This window comes from Neoarius graeffei, chromosome 3 (assembly GCF_027579695.1).
Source record: "Neoarius graeffei isolate fNeoGra1 chromosome 3, fNeoGra1.pri, whole genome shotgun sequence".
In the NCBI taxonomy this organism is placed as follows: Eukaryota; Metazoa; Chordata; class Actinopteri; order Siluriformes; family Ariidae; genus Neoarius; species Neoarius graeffei.
The window spans coordinates 8,449,746-8,468,000 of NC_083571.1; the positions used below are offsets into that span (position 1 = coordinate 8,449,746).

General features: G+C 42.2%; 1 protein-coding gene across 1 annotated transcript in view; it reads right to left on the bottom strand.

Moving 5' to 3' along the window:
* The window catches only part of syne1a (spectrin repeat containing, nuclear envelope 1a), a 491,960-nt gene that overhangs the window by 14,167 nt on the left and 459,538 nt on the right, over nt 1-18,255 (bottom strand). The window contains 11 exon segments of the mRNA XM_060915606.1: nt 1,100-1,312; nt 1,389-1,517; nt 3,836-4,036; nt 5,065-5,264; nt 7,435-7,561; nt 9,134-9,192; nt 11,222-11,290; nt 11,392-11,728; nt 14,157-14,348; nt 16,034-16,171; nt 17,246-17,428. Of these exon segments, the coding sequence (XP_060771589.1) occupies nt 1,100-1,312; nt 1,389-1,517; nt 3,836-4,036; nt 5,065-5,264; nt 7,435-7,561; nt 9,134-9,192; nt 11,222-11,290; nt 11,392-11,728; nt 14,157-14,348; nt 16,034-16,171; nt 17,246-17,428 (1,848 nt within the window).

Sequence of the window (18,255 nt, forward strand, 5' to 3'; positions counted from 1 at the left end):
CGGAGCCTGATTTTTTTTCCACAGATTATCCGTCTTGTGGACTTCTCTCGGGACATAGTGACAGTTTTAGCAAATGCGACTACAGGTTCCATACTGCAGCTTTAACTTTTTGGTTTATATTTTCCCCCTTATTCACCCTTCCAAAGCGTAAATCTGATGTGAAGGAAATAATAAAGTGATCAGAAAGAGAGCTCATTCATGACCTGCCGATACGTCAAACATCTGTTTCCGGTTGAGAGTACATCGTGCGCATTCTGGCTGCCGCTTCTCACCAGAGCTTTTTTTTTTTAAAGATATTTTTTGGGCTTTTTGCACCTTTATTGGATAGGACAGTGTAGAGACAGGAAATGAGCAGGAGAGAGAGAGACGGGGAGGGATCGGGAAATGACCTCGGGCTGGAATCGAACCCGGGTCGCCCGGATTTATGGTATGGCGCCTTATCCACCTGAGCCACGACGCCCCCACCAGAGCTTTTTTTTTTATTTTATTTTATTTCTTTTTCTATTTTTTGTGTAGTTTGATGTTTGAGTGTTTTGTCCACCGGTTGTGGTGTAGCTCCGGACCCAGTTTTGGGCGTCGGTTCGCTCCTAGCGATGGACTGCAGTGAGCTCGTTGCTCATTTTACATTGTGGTTGTCCAGCGCTCTGTGCTTTAACGCTTGGCGTGATGTTCCGAGTGATGTTGCTCGGTGGTGTCGCGGCGGCTGTGCAGGCGGTTTGGGACGCACCAGCGCTCTGCATGGCAGTGCTTCTGTGCTCGCTTTGTGGATCCATGGCGTGGTGTTCGAGCGATGTTGGAGATGTGGGACTTGTTTTCGTGCGCCTTTTGGTGGGACTGTGGCTGCTACACCACGGGAATTACATCCTGACCCCTACTTGGTGGACTTTTTATTTATTTTTTTCTTTCTTTGTCTATAATTGTAAAGCGTCCTTAGGTTTTTTGAAAGGCGCTATATAAATTTAACTTATTATTATATTTTGGAGCCACAGAGCTTTCTGAACCTTCCATCAAAAGCACACGTTAGATCTGAGCTCACGTTGGTGCTTGGACCCCTGAATGTGAATCATATAAATAGTAAGTAATAGCTCTCAGGACTGACGTTTGCGTCTCCGGAGGTCTGGAGCCGTTTCTCGAGCAGCTGCAGGTCGGAGGTGACGGCGTTCAGCAGCAGGCGGAGGCGGTTCCCGATGACGTGCACTCTCTCCTGCGCCTCCAGACTCTCGCTGCCCTGCGCCTGCACCAGCAGCTGCACCGAGAGCTCCTGCAGGCTGCTCACACTGCGCTCCGTGTCCCGCAGCTCCTGCTCGATTTGCTACACACACACAGACATCACTCACTGACTAACTGAACCCGATTCTGTCCTCCACACTTATGTTCCAGTGTCTTACCTCTAAGGCTCTGTAATGGGCTCGGAGTGTGTGATGGTCCAGTCCTGGGGCGACAGGGACGATTTCATTCCTCCTCCGGTCGATGTTCTCTAACCAGAGCAGGAGGCCGTGGCTCAGCTCGTGGAACTCCTGTGAGAACGGAGTAAATACCAAAACACATCAACATTAGTTCTACACCCAAATTCATGAACTGACTAACAAGTGCTTTTTTAACATGCTGCGCTGAATCAGAGTCTCCGTTCTGATTGGTCAGATGGTGTTGATTAGTTTTCTGTAACTGCACCTGCAGATCACAAGTTTATATTAACGAGCTCGTTCTCTTAAGACGTTCTCATCTATGGAAGGAGTCTCCAGTGTCGGCGCTCTATAACAGGCAAAGGGGATGTTTTCTGACATCAGGATTATCGCACAGCTCTGATTTGCTGTTATTTGGAGGAGGACGATGATTATTACTTAATTATAAAGTGCAGAACGTTTGTCGAGGTGCAGCGTAAACTCGTTTGTGATCTACGGAAGTCTGGGTCCTGCTTTCAGCTTCAAACATCTGGACGGCTACGTGTTCGAGACTTCTCAGACGTTACATCCTGCTCTGGTTGTTTTGTCAATGCTTTCTCTCATTTAGGACCTGCTTCCTTCTTATACCACAGCGCTGTTGAATTCTCAATTCCGATTGGACTGAGGGTGTTGGTCAACAACTTCGACTTGTAATGGTGGACACGCCGTATAAATAAACAAAGGAAAAACTATAAAATGTTGCGATGGTGGCGTTTCCTGGAAAGGAAATTGTTTGTTGATTTATTTATGTCCATCACATTAAAGGAGAACTGAAGGTAAATTTTTTTTTTTTATCATCAAATATCGGAATGCATTTTTTATCACTATTTTGTCGCTGCTGTAGCAAGTTACAAGTGTTTGAAATATGCTCTGTAATATATCAGTCCGTATGTTAAAGCGATAGCCGTAAACGAGATTCGTCGAGACCTGTGTGAGACATCGTAGGACGGAAGTAAAACGTACAGCGCAAATCAAACCCTGTGTCCGAAATCGCTCACTCGTTCACTACGCCCTATATAGGGAATTACTATATAGAGGACTATACAGTGAGCTCATTGGTGAAATAAAAAAACGCTTTCGGACACTAGTCCGTCACGCTGGTATTTACGTCATTACTGTCGCACGATTAAAACGTGCCAGATCAGTCGGCTGCTGGGTTTCAAAATAATAAACCCACGCATGTGTTTTTGTGATGAATCCATATTATACTGAGCGCATTTCCCACATTAATCAATACAAAGTCCCTGCAGCTTTCAGTTCTTTTAAATCAAGGCTGAATCCTTTCTTTCTTTCTTCGCCGCTGCCTTTTATTAAATCACATTTGAGGCTTTTAATTTGATTTCTTTCAGCGCGACCGCAATGCATGATGGGATATATTGCTTTGGTTAGTGACCATCGCTGTACACTACTTTCCGTGATGCATTGTGGGATACTTTGAGTGCACTATATAGGGTGTAAATAATCCTCACTAAGGTTTCGGACAGGACTACAAAATGGCGTCCTCGCTATATATATATAGTGCCCTGTATAGTGAGTAGGGAGCGATTTCGGACACGGGTTGTCAAAAGACGCAATCAAGCCGGAAGTTTTGTTTGTTTTGATAGCGATCAGGAAAGTTTGAAAAAAGTAGGCAGTAATTGTCATTTAAACTCGTTTTTGTGCAATACTTCGTTTGGAAAACAGTTTTCAAAATGGCGACACTGACACCTGGCTGACACTTCTTCACGTTTCGAAGTCTCGTGAAGATCGCGCGGATAAGCGACGCCTGCCGTGGACCAAACGAACTACATTCAACATGGCTAAAAACCGAATAGGCCGATAAGTATAATATTTAATTGCAATTAGCTGCTAATATGAGTCACGATATAAGGTTACTAAAACCGAAAACGCCATTGAATAACACGCTAATTAAGAAATAAAGCAAGTTTAAAAATGACTTCAGTTCCCCTTTAAATGTAACTCTAACCAGACAAAAAAAAACCCCGACATGTTCTTTCATAAATACAAAAATTGTACTTGCTTGCAAATTACTGTAATATAAAATGAATAAACCGCTTCAGGATGTGGCTTTAAAGGAAAATAATCAACTTCAGGGTGGTAACGGTGTGGGAACTCTGCTTCATCAAACCAGCTGATCGTGTTATTCCTCACTTCTCTTGGTCCTGCAAGTGTCTCATTACGATGATCACGAACTCAGGACCTCGGGAAACGTTTATACGAGCAGATTTGAGCTGAAACTCTATGGATTTGATTTAATATTAAAAGAATCCACTTGAAATTGAAGATAATGTGTATAAATCTTTAGTGCTTTAGGAATACAGCTGTATTCTTTTTACCTCCTCGAAGGGTGCACAAACTTTTGCACTAGACTCTGTGTAAATGTGTGTGTGTACCTGGCACTGCATGAGTGCGTCCTGTAGCGCTGCTCTCCACTGCTGCAGGTCTTTACCCAGTCGGTCCCAGCGGGAGTTCATCTCCTTCAGCCTCCTCCTCAGCTTCCTGCTCTCCTCGCCGTCTGATTGGACGAGACGGACGCTGCTCAGGTTGATGGACAGCACCGTGGGCTTATGGGCGTCCAGCTCCTTCTGCAGATCCTGCACAGAGAACCAAATATGCTGAAGTGGAGTGTGTTCAGTGTCTCAGTGCACAGGAAGTGTGGCGATGATTATTATTATTATTAATAACGCTTGTTTGATTTACTTATTCATTGTAATCATCTAAAAAGTTTTGTTTTTGTTATAAATAAATGTTAATCATAACATTTTTTGATTTATTTGTTAATTAATTGTAAGGCTGTTACTTCTTGTTAACATTAATACCTTTTATTTTGGTTATTGATTTGTTTATTTAATAGAATGCGTCCATTCAATTAAAGGTCACTTATTAATATTAGCAACTTAATTAACTGATGGATCGATTGGTTAATTGTCTTCTTATATATTTTTTGCTTCAATTTCTTTACTTGTCCATTTAAGTTATTATAAATATGTATATTAAATAAATATTAAATAAAATTAACTTAAATTAAATAAATATTAAAAGTCTTGATTTACATTATTATTAAAATTTATTCATTTCTTCAGTTATGGAATTAATTTAATGAATTAATTAATCAATTGATTGTTTTGTGGGGGTTTTTTTGTTTTAATTTCTTTACTGTCCCTTTAAAAGAAGTCTTGAATTAAGTTATTATTCTAAAAATGTAATTAATTGCCCTCTTTTTTGTTTTAATTTCTTTGCTTGTTGCTATTTAAAAAGTCTCGACTTGCATTATTATTAAAATTTATTTATTCATTGATCAGTTGATTGTCTTGTTTTTTAATTCCGTTACTGTCCATTTTAACAAGAAAGACAATTCTAATAATTAATTAAATAGTTATTTTCCATATATAATTTCGTTACTATCCTTTTAAAAGTCTTGGCTTAAGTGATTATTAATAAGGTGTATTTATTTATTTTATTAATTAACATTTGTTTTAATTTCTTTACTTGTTATCTATTTAAAAGTTTCATGTGTCCATTCGTTCATTGGCTTCAGCTGTTATTAATTGTTTGTTGTCGGTCGGCCGGCTCCCGGTAGCGGTCCTGTCGAAGCGTGGTTTTGGACGCGTTAGACACCCACCTTGAGTTTCTTGATCCTTTGATCGATGGTGTGTATATCTGTGCTCAAGTCCCTCCCCTTCAGCTCAGCCAGCTCCTCCTCTGTCCAGCTAAGCCACGCCTCCATAGCCTCCAGGTCGGAGGTCAGCTGTTGCCACAGCAGCAGGTCTTCGTTGGAGTTATGGGACTGAGCCTGGATGAGCTCCCAGCGCTCGATCACACCTACAGAGGAAAAAATATTCCACATCAGCGCGAGACTGCACCATCACGGACCTCCAACGGAACGTCGTCTTGCTCATTGTTCACTAAACGTCACAGCGCTCAGGACAAAAAACAAGTATGAAATAAATACGTGACATTACTGTGTGACCAATCAGAAAACACGATGCAATCACATGATCTGCAGCAAAAACAGGTGAACCGCCTTTAAACAAAGAACACGCTTCCATACTGGTGCGTAAAGGAAAAACCCTTCAGTGTTATTGTTTATCATTAGTGTGATCTTCAGCGCTGGTCAAAATCTGCGAGGTTTTTTTTTTAAGTTTACACTTTGGTTTATTTTTCACAGGAGTTTTCCTGGATCTCTGTGTGAAAACCTCCAGATGTTTCCCCAAAACAAGCTCCAGTAATCTCTCGTTCGCTAAAACACAAGTCTGTGAAGCTCGAGTTCTCCAAAAAGCTCTACTTTCAAACTTCCTGGTTCCTGGAGCTCTCCCTCGAGCAGGAACTAATTCCCACAACTCTCCCATTAATTAAAAAAGCCGATATACAGTTGTGTTCAAAATAATAGCAGTGTATTTAAAAACGTGAGTAAGGCTCAAAATCCTTATAATAGTTTTTATGTCCATGCATTGGGAACACTGCACATTATATTCTACATCAAAACATGAAGAAAAATGTATCAATATTTTAATTACTTTACAGAAAATGAAGAAAAATGAACATTGGGCTGTTCAAAAAAATAGCAGTGTCTGCATTTTTCATTACAAACTCCAAATATTTACTGTATAAACTGAAAACAATCTTAAGGGTTTAGTATTCCTGTGAATCACTAAACTAATATTTAGTTGTATAACCACGGTTTGTGAGAACTTCTGGCACCTGTGAACAGGTATTCCAGCCCAGGATGATTTGACAACATTCCACAATTCCTCTGCATTTCTTGGTTTTGCCTCAGAAACAGCATTTTTGATGTCACCCCACAAGTTTTCTATCGGATTAAGGTCCGGGGATTGGGCTGGCCATTCCATAACTTTCATTCTGTTGGTCTTGAACCCTGATGCTGCTTGCTTACTGGTGTGTTTGGGGTCGTTGTCTTGTTGAAACACCCATTTCAAGGGCATTTCCTCTTCAGCATAAGGCAACATGACCTCTTCAAGTATTCTGATATATGCAAACTGATCCATGATCCCTGGTATGCGATAAATGGGCCCGACACCACAGTAAGAGAAACATCCCCATATCCTGATGCTTTCACTGTCTTCAGAGTGTACTGTGGCTTGAATTCAGTGTTTGGGGGTCGTCTGAAAAACTGTCTGCGGCTCTTGGACCCAAAAAGAACAATTTTACTTTCAATCAGTCCACAAAATGTTTTTCCATTTCTCTTTAGGCCAGTCGATGTGTTCTTTGGCAAATTGTATCCTCTTCAGCACGTCTTTTTTTTAACAGTGGAACTTTGCGGGAGCTTCTTGCCGATAGATTAGCTTCACACAGGCGTCTTCTAATTGTCACAGTACTCACAGGTAACTTCAGACCGTCTTTCATCACCCTGGAGCTGATCATTGGCTGAGTCTTTGCCATTCTGGCTATTCTTCCATCCATTCGAATGGTAGTCTTCTGTTTTCTTCCACGTCTCTGGCTTTGCTGTCCATTTTAAAGCACTGGAGATCATTTTAGCTGAGCAGCCCATCATTTTCTGCGCTTCTTTACAGTATACGTTTTACCTCTCCAATCAACGTTTTAATCAAAGCACGCTGTTCTTCTGAACAATGTCTGGAACGACCCATGTTTCTCAGGTTTTCAGAGAGAAATGGATGTACAACATGTGCTGGCTTCATCCTTAAATTAGTGCCACCTGACTGACATCTGGTTTTTCACAGAATGAATGATCTCACGAATTAAACTCCACACTGCTATTATTTTGAACACGTCCCTTTCACTTAATTATTCGATTACACAGACTCAGGAGCATGCATATCATGAATGTCGGGTCTGTTGGTTTTCTATGACTCTACTACACCTACTGGTAAATTATTTGCCATGTAGTAATATAATTTCTACCAAAAACAGTGATTGATCTGGTTAGTCGTGTTGGACTGCTATTATTTTGAACACAACTGTATATCCTGAGTTCCTGAAAAGGTTCCTGAAGGTGTTCTTGCATGTCTGTAACCTGTGTTCTGTGGTTCTGCGTTCTCGGGGTTGTTTAGTCCCGCCAGGTCGCTCTCTTCCTCCTCCAGCTCGCCCTCTGCCCTCTTCAGAGCGTTTATGCTGTCTCGACAATCTCCCATCAGACGCATCTACACACACACATGAAAACATCATGCAATTAAAACACCTTTCTTACAGAGATGCCTTTATAAAAAAAAAAAAAAAGTTTTCGCCTCCCGTTCAGACCGAAATGACATTTTTAACCACAGGTAATGCTTGAGGAATTTTTTGGTTATGAATAAATACTACGGAAAACGCGTCTATTTCTCCTTCGCTTGTTTTTCCATCATTTCGGATTCGGAATTAAGGAATGATCCAGATGTTTATCAGGGGTTGAGAAGACGGAGAAGGGTTTTCGAGGTGCTGCAAAATTTTAATCGTCCAAAACTGATTTCTGGAGACGTTGATCACGGTTTCATTTAAAATAAGGCTCGAGGAGCAGAGTAAAGGCCACGCGGAAGAGCCGAGTTGTACCTCCAGGTCCGGTTTAGTTTTTATTCCCGTCACACTTTAATCCGATCCAAAATGAGAAAGGAAGCTATCTTTGACTTGCGAGCGACGCCAAAGCAAAACAGAAACCCGGATGTCGGCCATGTTGGTGGAGATACAAATGCGGCGTCGAGCGACATTCCGTACAAAACACAGTCACGTGTGCGCGATTCTCTCTTCGTTTTGCCGCTGCTTTAAGCGTTCTTTTAGCGAGGCCATATCTTTGTGGTCACAACAGGACTCGTGACCGATTTTTTAGAATTCCGTCTGTGATTCGGAAAGAAGGCGAGGAAACTCTGAGGCTTAGTACGGAGAAGAGACGAGGGGATCGGGACACTTCGGCCAAAGCCTTTTTCATACGCACGATCAATTTATTTTATATTTCAGGTATTCGCGATCGAAAGCGCTGCTCCACGGCTAAAGATTTAACACAATCCAGCCGGGTTTAAAAATTAATAACTCGGCCAATGGAGCTCGCAGCGAAGCTAAATTTTACAGGCACAGTCTCGGGTCGGGATTCGCAAACGACGCCCCTGCGAGAGCGCTACTCTGCACCTGAAGATTTAATATGATCCAGCCGGAAACATAGACATGCAAGCGAGCGGCCTGCAATGACGAGGGAGTTAAACTCATCCCAGGGTCAGCAAAGTGGCACGGGCCGATGTGGTTACGCCCCTTAGGTGTCGAAGCTGCTTCGGTCAAATTCCATTAAGAATTCCTTGTTTTTTCAAACCAACAAGCACCTGGAATATAAAATAATCGATAGTGCGTATGAAAAAGGCTTTTTTTTTACGAAATGTCTTAACTATTGGACGAAATGACCTGTATTCGTACTCGACGGTCGGTAGAAGCGTCTTATCTTCAGAAAAGTCTGACTTTTTTAAAATAATCTTAGTCAAAACCCGCACACGTCTATCTTCTCTTTGTATCGAATCTTCACTCGAGCGTTCAAATACTGAGAAAATTCAGCTTTGTTTACAGACGCGCTTTGAGCGGCCGCCGTCCTGGCGCACGCTCATGGTGGACGCTCACGGACGGCGTAGCACATTTCGATCACGTGCTTGCAAGGAAAAATGATTTCGGATATTTGACCCTTTTTGGATCGATTCCCAACTCTAATCTGTCCGTCTTCCGGTTACGATGATCACTACTGTGAATAAAGGTGTACTTACGTAACCACTGTATGAGCTGTTATGGCTGTCGAGGTCCAGTACGTTACGAGCCGCGTCACCTGTGAGGGAATAAAGTGTTAGAACGGCGTGTAAAGAAAAAGGATGAGACCCCGAGCGAGGATCATGCCACAGACTCACAATGTTAATGAAGAACGCTGACACCGAATTACTAACAACAACAGTGACTATGGGTCAAAGATGAGTTTCGGTCAGAAGGTGTTGATTTTCACATGATCTCTAAGAGAATGCATGTTTGATCGCTATCTTGTCGCTGCTGTAGCAAGTTATGAGTGTTTGAAATATGCTCTGTAATATATCAGTCTGTATGTTAAAGCGATGGCCGTAAATGAGATTCGTCGAGACCTGTGCGAGACATCGTAGGACGGAAGTAAAACGTACAGCGCAAATCAAACCCTGTGTCCGAAATCGCTCACTCGTTCACTACACCCTATATAGGGAATTACTATATAGAGGACTATACAGTGAGCTCATTGGTAAAAAAAAAAAAAAAAAACGCTTTCGGACACTAGTCCGTCATGCTGGTATTTACGTCGTTACTGTCGCACAATTAAAACGTGCCAGATCAGTCGGCTGCTGGGTTTCAAAATAATAAACCCACGCGTGTGTTTTTGTGATAAATCCATATTATACTGAGCGCATTTCCCACATTAATCAATACAAAGTCCCTGCAGCTTTCAGTTCTTTTAAATCAAGGCTGAATCCTTTCTTTCTTCTTCGCCGCTGCCTTTTATTCAATCACATTTGAGGCTTTTAATTTGATTTCTTTCAGCGCGACTGCAATGCATGATGGGATATATTGCTTTGGTTAGTCACCATCGCTGTACACTACTTTCCGTGATGCATTGTGGGATACTTTGAGTGCACTATATAGGGTGTAAATAATCCTCACTAAGGTTTCGGACAGCACTACAAAATGGCGTCCTCGCTATATATATATATATATATATATATATATATATATATATATATATAGTGCCCTGTATAGTGAGTAGGGAGCGATTTCGGACACAGGGGTTGTCAAAAGACGCACGCGCCCTCTTTCGAACGCTGACGTAATCAAGCCGGAAGTTTTGTTTGTTTTGACAGCGATCAGGAAAGTTTGAAAAAAGTAGGCAGTAATCGCCATTTAAACTCGTTTTTGTGCAATACTTCGTTTGGAAAACAGTTTTCAAAATGGCGGCACTGACACCTGGCTGACACTTCTTCACGTTTCGAAGTCTCGCACAAGTCTCATGAAGATCGCGCGGATAAGCGACGCCTGCCGTGGACCAAACGAACTAAATTCAACATGGTGAAAAACCGAATAGGCCGATAAGTATAATATTTAATTGCAATTAGCTGCCAATACGAGTCACGATATAAGGTTACTAAAACCGAAAACGTAACTGAATAACATGCTAATTAAGAAATAAAGCAAGTTTAAAAATGACTTCAGTTCTCCTTTAAAGAACGTTCATTTTTCTCGGACGCTATCAGGTCTCTGAAAAGGATTTTTGAAATCTGCGACTACTTTTACTTGAAATAAGATTTCAGATTAAATCCGCTGGAGGATCCCTTTAAAGCTGCTGTAACAAACAGGAGCAAAACTGTTCGGCAGACGTTCCACGTCCAACGTTACACGCAACTATAAAAGGATAAAAAAATATATATATTCATTTAAAATAAATAAATAAAACAAACAACACTTCAGGGCGGTGACAGTAGCTTCACCGCAGCACCCTGTCCTGTTCTTGATTATTTTCCTCTCGCAGGAAGAGATGAGTTTTACTAAAGACAGGAAAGCTAATACTGATCCGAATGAATCGTTTCCGATAATCCTGAGAGCAAAATCAGAGCACGTCTTTGACCCAAGTTCAAGTGTCACGTAATCATAACAAAATGTTAGTTAACGCATGCTTTGGTTATTTTGAGATTTATTATGAGTAGTATTTCTGTTAGATGAGGCAAAAAACACAACGCAATGGCGATCTGAATCAAAACAGTGAGTCCGCATGCATCGTGCCGGAGGTGAGAGATTAGCGAGGAGGGTTAATTGTACACGTGGACACGTCCACACTCGGTGCGTACCAGAGGAGGACCTCAGTGTGCTTTCTGTCAGTTTTATATAAGCCTCAGGACTCTCGGGAATCACTACGTCTGTCGAAAGAAAAAAAAAATACATACATACACACACACCAGCCTTTTATTTAATACGCTAACAGTGTGGATGTGTAATCACGTACAAGTCTAACACACACCTTTGAGAGCTGCAGTAGTGCTGCATATAACGTCCTCGTCCTCTTCGCCCCGCCCCCTCTTATTCGACGACATGGTGTGACCCATGGGCTCGAGGTCGTAGTTGTGGTCCCACTCTAAGGGGATGGAGTCCACACTAGCCGGAGTCTCCCGACCCGAGCAGTTAGCGTGCAGCAGCGGCGCCGGGCTGATGGAGGGCGTCTGGCTGGCGGTGCTGGGTAAAGAGTTGCCCTCCTCCCACTGGAGGTCAGAGAGGTCACCTGAGCCGTCACCTGAGCCGTCGCCTGAGCCGTCGAGGTCGAACTCCCGATCCGATCCGTCACACTCGTCGTCAGCCAGCTGTGAATCACACGTTTACAAGTTTGACTACAAATTGTGAAATAAGCGAGCAATAAAACACACCGTGTTGTGCCGTTAGAGAAAATTAATCAACGGCATGAAGATGGACTTGTGTTTTATTCTTGTTGCACCCGAACGATTTGCCAATGTTCACAGCATTTTTTTGAAAATTGACTAAAGAACAGCGCACGGCAGATGGCAGTTTTTATCCTTTTATAGTTACATTTAAATAATATTGCCTGGCTCTAGAGGTCTGCGCGGGTCGGATTTTTCAGTCCCGCTCCCGCCCGCAAAGAATTATGATTTTCAGTCCCGCTCCCGCCCACAAAAAAATTATGATTTTCAGTCCCGCTTCCGCCCGCAAATCCCGCATGATGCGTTATTTTTCAGGAAAGTTCTTGTCTTGACACAGCGTGATGGTGCCCCGCCCCCTACTTTGAGTGGATTTGAGCATAAATATCTACAGCTCACGTTCATTATTATTTACCTTGTTTCTGAATTCAGCATGTAGTGTCTCTAATAATAATAATAATTAGTGCTGTCAAGCGATTAAAATATTTAATCACGAATTGCACATTTTTATCACATGAGAAACCATTGTAATTCTCTGATCAGCATAAAAAAGTGAATGGGCTTGCTTTGTACCAATGGTGTTTTTTTTTTTTTATTGCAAAGCAGAGCTAGTAAGAGAAGTGAATTGATTTACTGCTTGAGTTAGTCTACAACTCTAATCAGAGAGGCAGGTTACACAGTGACGGTAGGCTTGACTCAATGCTATCCCAGAAATCCTTCCTGTAATATGCAAATTTGGCCGCCTCTGATTGGACAGCCAAATTTGCATATTACAGGAAGGATTTCTGGGATAGCATTGAGTCAAGCCTACCGTCACTGTGTAACCTGTCTCTCTGATTAGAGTTGTAGACTAACGCAAGCAGTAAATCACTTCACTCATGGTTCTCTTGCTAGCTGGGTGTGAACTGAGAGTCATTAGAGTGATCAAAGGATTTCCTGTTAGGGTGATCAATGGCAAATTTAAGATGCCATTCCTCACTCAATCTGGCAATCTGACACTCTCTGCAAATTTAGGCATCTTAAAATGCTTTTATTAATGCCAAATAAAATATCCAGCACAAATTATATATGATAGACATAAATTAATAATTCATAAATTTTATTTCAAACACGTTTTTAGTCAGCAGGACTGCAGCTTATCACCGCTCCTGCCCGTGCCGCATATGTGCACTTCCGGTCCCGCCCGCAATGAGCTTTCAAAATTTGTCCCGCGCCGCACTGCTTTGCGGCGGGTCCCGCGGGACTCCCGCGGGAGTGCAGGGCTCTACCTGGCTCTGAGTGGTATACCAGAGATATTCCATTCGAGTTCAATATCATGCTAACTGAATGGAATATATCTGATATACCATGAAAAAAATCCAGCCAATAATAATAATAATAATAATATTACACATTCCTTTCGGGTGTTCAACGCGTCTTTGTCTTTCAAAATTCTCTCAAAATCTTCTGTATTCAGCAAAGCGAAGCAAACCTGGCGGCCATGTTTGTTTACAAATTGCCACAGTCGCTCACTCGCTAGCGCGGAAGTTTTACGTCTCTGACAACCGTGCAATATCGTAAACCATATTCAACGCTCGTTCTCCATTGGGTAGAGTGGCGTAATACACGCAGGATAAGCGATATGCTAACAATATTGCATGCTATCGAACCAAATCAATGAAACCCGCTAGAAGGGAATAGAACACACGTTTGGACTCCATTGAGAAAGTGTCCTGTATGTATAGTAATTAAGAGTTATTCCATGAAATCGAGTCGTACATGAGCTGACAGCCGACGAGGCACGTAGCACCGAGACGGAGTGGAATAACTGCTTTATTCTAGTCACATTCACTGCGGCATTTTTATTTTTTGCAAATTCCGTAAATAAAAACTTCATACAAAACATCCGACAAAATCATTTCCGCTTAGAATGTAAACAAGCCGGCGAAATGACAGGAGCAATTTGTGAAAAATGCAATAAGAATTCTTGAAAGATAAAAAAAATGATGCGTTCTTAACATCAAATACTTTCTTTCCATATTTTCTTCCTTTTTTTTGCGGTTTCGTTTTCGAGTCAAGTTTTTATTTCGTCCTCGGTTGGTTCAGCAACACGCGCCGACATTTTATTTTTCTCTACTCACGGTATATGAGTATATCCTAGTAGTAGCGTAGCCAACCGGAGCGCGCGATTGCTCATATCCAGTGAATGTGGATAGAATAATTAATGTTATTGAACATCTGTGAAACAAGTTACTTCCTGTTCTCACTTGTTATTACACCTCTTTCAATCCCATACCACAAGTTCAACATGGATGGATGCTCCGGGATGGAATAATATTGCCATGTTTAGTTGTTAAACGGTGACGCGGCGTCTCACCGGCAGGCGCGTGAGCTTCTTGTAGTATCGATTGACGCGGCCGAACACTTCCCTGCAGTACCGCTGCAGCTCGTCCAGCTCCTCCTCTATTACGGCCGCATCCAGAGGCTCGGTCTTCTCCATCAGAGCTTCTCCCTGACTGAACACACTCCCGATCTTCCCTGTGTTCAGATCAATCTCCTGCTGGAACGCCTGACACACACACACACACACACGATTAGCTATGTTACAAGTCAAACCTATGCGCTTCTCTCAATAACAGAACATGTCTATTTGCTTGACCTACAGGAGCCGTGTTTTTTTTTACTGCCCTCTGCTGCCCAAAAGGTGAAGTGTACATGTGGGCGTGGCTAATTTCAGAACATCAAGAAAAGCTTTCATCCTTCTAACTTGAGTTTGGATTTTTAACTAATAAACGATTCAATCTTCTAACAAACAAAAATGTAATACTGAATGAAAGTTTGGAATATTTGCTTTTAACAGAACCCATAAAGTACAATGTATATAAATGAACTTTTAATTGTTAAAAAATATACACACTACACTTTAAACAATACAAATTTAAATAATACAAACTTAAATGAAATAATTTAAAACCTCATCTTCGTTCTCAAATGCTGAATCGAGTCAAAGCTTAGAGTTTGTATACATGATAGATTCTTTTATTAAAGGGTTAAAGGGGCGGTGTGTGATTTTTAGCGCCCTCTGTCTGACAAGCCTTGGTCATCCCATAAAGCGAGTCTAGCTCGGGGGTGGAGTTTATTTCTGGGCTGGAGTAAACACAAACACACACACACTATCAAAGGGTTAAAGGGGTGGTGTGTGATTTTTAGCGCCCTCTGTCTGACAAGCCTTTGTCTTCCCATAAAACGAGTCCAGCTTAGGGGTGGAGTTTATTTCTGGGCTGGAGTAAACACAAACACACACACACACTTTATCAAAAGGTTAAAGGGGCGGTGTGTGATTTTTAGCGCCCTCTGTCTGACAAGCCTTCGTCTTCCCATAAAACGAGTCCAGCTTAGGGGTGGAGTTTATTTCTGGGCTGGAGTAAACAAACACACTTTATCAAAAGGTTAAAGGGGTGGTGTGTGATTTTTAGCGCCTTCTGTCTGACAAGCCTTCGTCTTCCCATAAAACGAGTCCAGCTTAGGGGTGGAGTTTATTTCGGAGCTGGAGTAAACACACACACATTTTATCAAAGTGTTAAAGGGGCAGTGTGTGATTTTTAGCGCCCTCTGTCTGACAAGTCTTGGTCATCCCATAAAGCGAGTCTAGCTCGGGGGTGGAGTTTATTTCTGGGCTGGAGTAAACGTAAACAAACAAACACACACTATCAAAGGGTTAAAGGGGCGGTGTGTGATTTTTAGCTCCCTCTGTCTGACAAGCCTTTGTCTTCCCATAAAACGAGTCCAGCTTAGGGGTGGAGTTTATTTCTGGGCTGGAGTAAACACAAACACACACTTTATCAAAGGGTTAAAGGGGCGGTGTGTGAGTTTTAGCGCCCTCTGTCTGACAAGCCTTCGTCTTCCCATACGGTAAAACGAGTCCAGCTTAGGGGTGGAGTTTATTTCTGGGCTGGAGTAAACACACACACATTTTATCAAAGGGTTAAAGGGGCGGTGTGTGATTTTTAGTTTCCTCTGTCTGACAAGCCTTCGTCTTCCCATAAAACGAGTCCAGCTTAGGGGTGGAGTTTATTTCTGGGCTGGAGTAAACAAACACACACACTTTATCAAAGGGTTAAAGGGGCGGTGTGTGAGTTTTAGCGCCCTCTGTCTGACAAGCCTTCGTCTTCCCATAAAACGAGTCTAGCTCGGGGGTGGAGTTTATTTCTGGGCTGGAGTAAACATGCGCGCGCACACACACAGAGTCCTCACCCTGAGCTGTTTGATCTTGGCCTGAACGTCACACTCGGAGAAGTGCTCGATGTTGGTGAGCTGCAGGTCCATCTCCGTCAGCCACACCAGAACCCCGTCTCTGACCGTCTCAAACTCCTCACGCTGCCCGATGAAGTGCTGCAGGACGACACGTTCATAATAGTTTAAATTAAACGCCAAGTATCCACGCTTTCCGGTTCATTCAGTTAACCTTCTCTTTAATGCAGTCTGGAATAACAGCTTTCAGAGACCACCAGGGGGCGATATAAACTCTATAGGCCTTGTATAGTTACATAGTTACTGAGTTACATTGCTCATTCACAATCAGGCAAGTTAACACGGCTCCATCTAGTGGTGGTTCCTTGTATCACACTGAAAAACCTTCGCAATGTGGCTAATTAAGAGTTCGTCTATTTATTTATGCTTATTTCTTTCTGAAAAATACCGATATATACATTTCGATAATCATCGGGATTATCGATGACCGTTCATAACGCACACTCTCGCACAACTTTTAGCAACATTACACTATAAGTGATTAAAAACACATGCTATTTGAACCCAATTCAGTCGCGAGCTTAATCTCCTCTTCACGCAACAGTGTGAAAAACCAATTTGGGATTATCAGGGCTAACACATGCTAGCAAACTTTAGTTTTTTTTTAACGTTAGCTAGCTTTCTATCAAACATGGCTATTGGTTTGGGACGAATTATAATAGCTAGCTTAATGTTAGCTAGCTTACTACTGAACCTGGCTGCTTAGTTACCATGCTCGCGAACTTGTAACGCTTTTTCATTACACTATATAATATCTAGCAAACTTGGCGACTGGTTTTATTCACTGAATAAAAGTCAATTTCGCTGACTGTTGTAAATGTTAGCTAGCTTGCTAGGCTGATTAGCTATGTAGCTATTCACGTTAGCTCGCTTGCAAATGTTTGGATTTGATTACATTATAGTTACTAATATGTTAGCGAATGGAAAATGTAGCTTTAGTGGAACTAAGTACTTAGCAAGTTAAGTGGAGATGCAGGTAGCTAGCTGGAATAGCTAATTTGGCTAAACTGTTACATGTTCAAACATGTTTTGTATTGTGATAAAGCTGGATGTTGCTGTAGCTTGTGGTGAAAGTACAGCCTCCATTTTGTTTTCTTTATTCTTCTTAGCTTGATTATTTAGTGTGCGCTGCTGCGATGTTTAGGACAGGCTCACCTTCAGCCTGCGCAAGATGGCCGCCACTCTCCTCTGCAGCGTGTCCCAGCGCTGGTTTCCGTCGTGCACCATTTGGCGGAGTCGGCAGGAAGAGTCTGTACGGTTCTCACGCGCCAGCCTCCGGTACTGTTTATTGATGAGCTCTAGCTGAGTTAAACACTCCTGTACCTGCCTCTGAAATGCCTGTAACACACACACACAAGATATACTGAGGTAAAGTTTGGTGTTCCACAAGGTTCTGTCCTAGGCCCACTGCTTTTTTGTTTATTTTTGTTACCTCTGGGTGATATTATTTGTAAACACGGTATTAATTTCCACTGTTATGCTGATGACACACAGCTGTATGTTTCTGCAAAGCCAGATCGGAGACACCAGCTTAATAGAATTGATGAACGTGTAAAGGACATGAGACACTGGATGCTTATTAACGTCCTTCTGCTTAACTCCGACAAGACAGAAGTAATCCACTTGCTCAAACACGTTATTGTTTCTAGAGACCCCTTGCACTGACGTCACATTTACGTTAGCAACCATTGCTACCCTTGTCCTGGGGGACGAGCAAACTTTGTTCACACACTGAAAACAAGCGATACTGAAGATGTCAGACGTCTGTAGTTCGAAGAAAACTACAGCTAAAAAAAGCTTTACTAACGGATTACTTGGATAATAGAAACGAAGGATCGATATACGCGGAAATTAGCGTTTATTAGTGGATACGTACAAAATTTCTCAAAACAACTGGAATGACAATGTAGATGCGTGGCCTAGTGTTAGGGTAGTATCTCAGTGGGCTGTGACAGCTTGTGACAAATTGCGAACGTCATTCGCGAGAGAGTTTCAAAAGTGTCTTGAAACATTCGCAGGGCTTCTCAATTTCCTCGCATGAGTCGCAAAGTGTCGCTCCTTCGTCGCTGAAATTTTGAACATGTTCAAAAAAATTCGCGCGACAAAATTTCTCTCAAAATAGCCGCAAATGCGTCGCTGGTGTCGCAAAGCCGTCGCGAACCCTT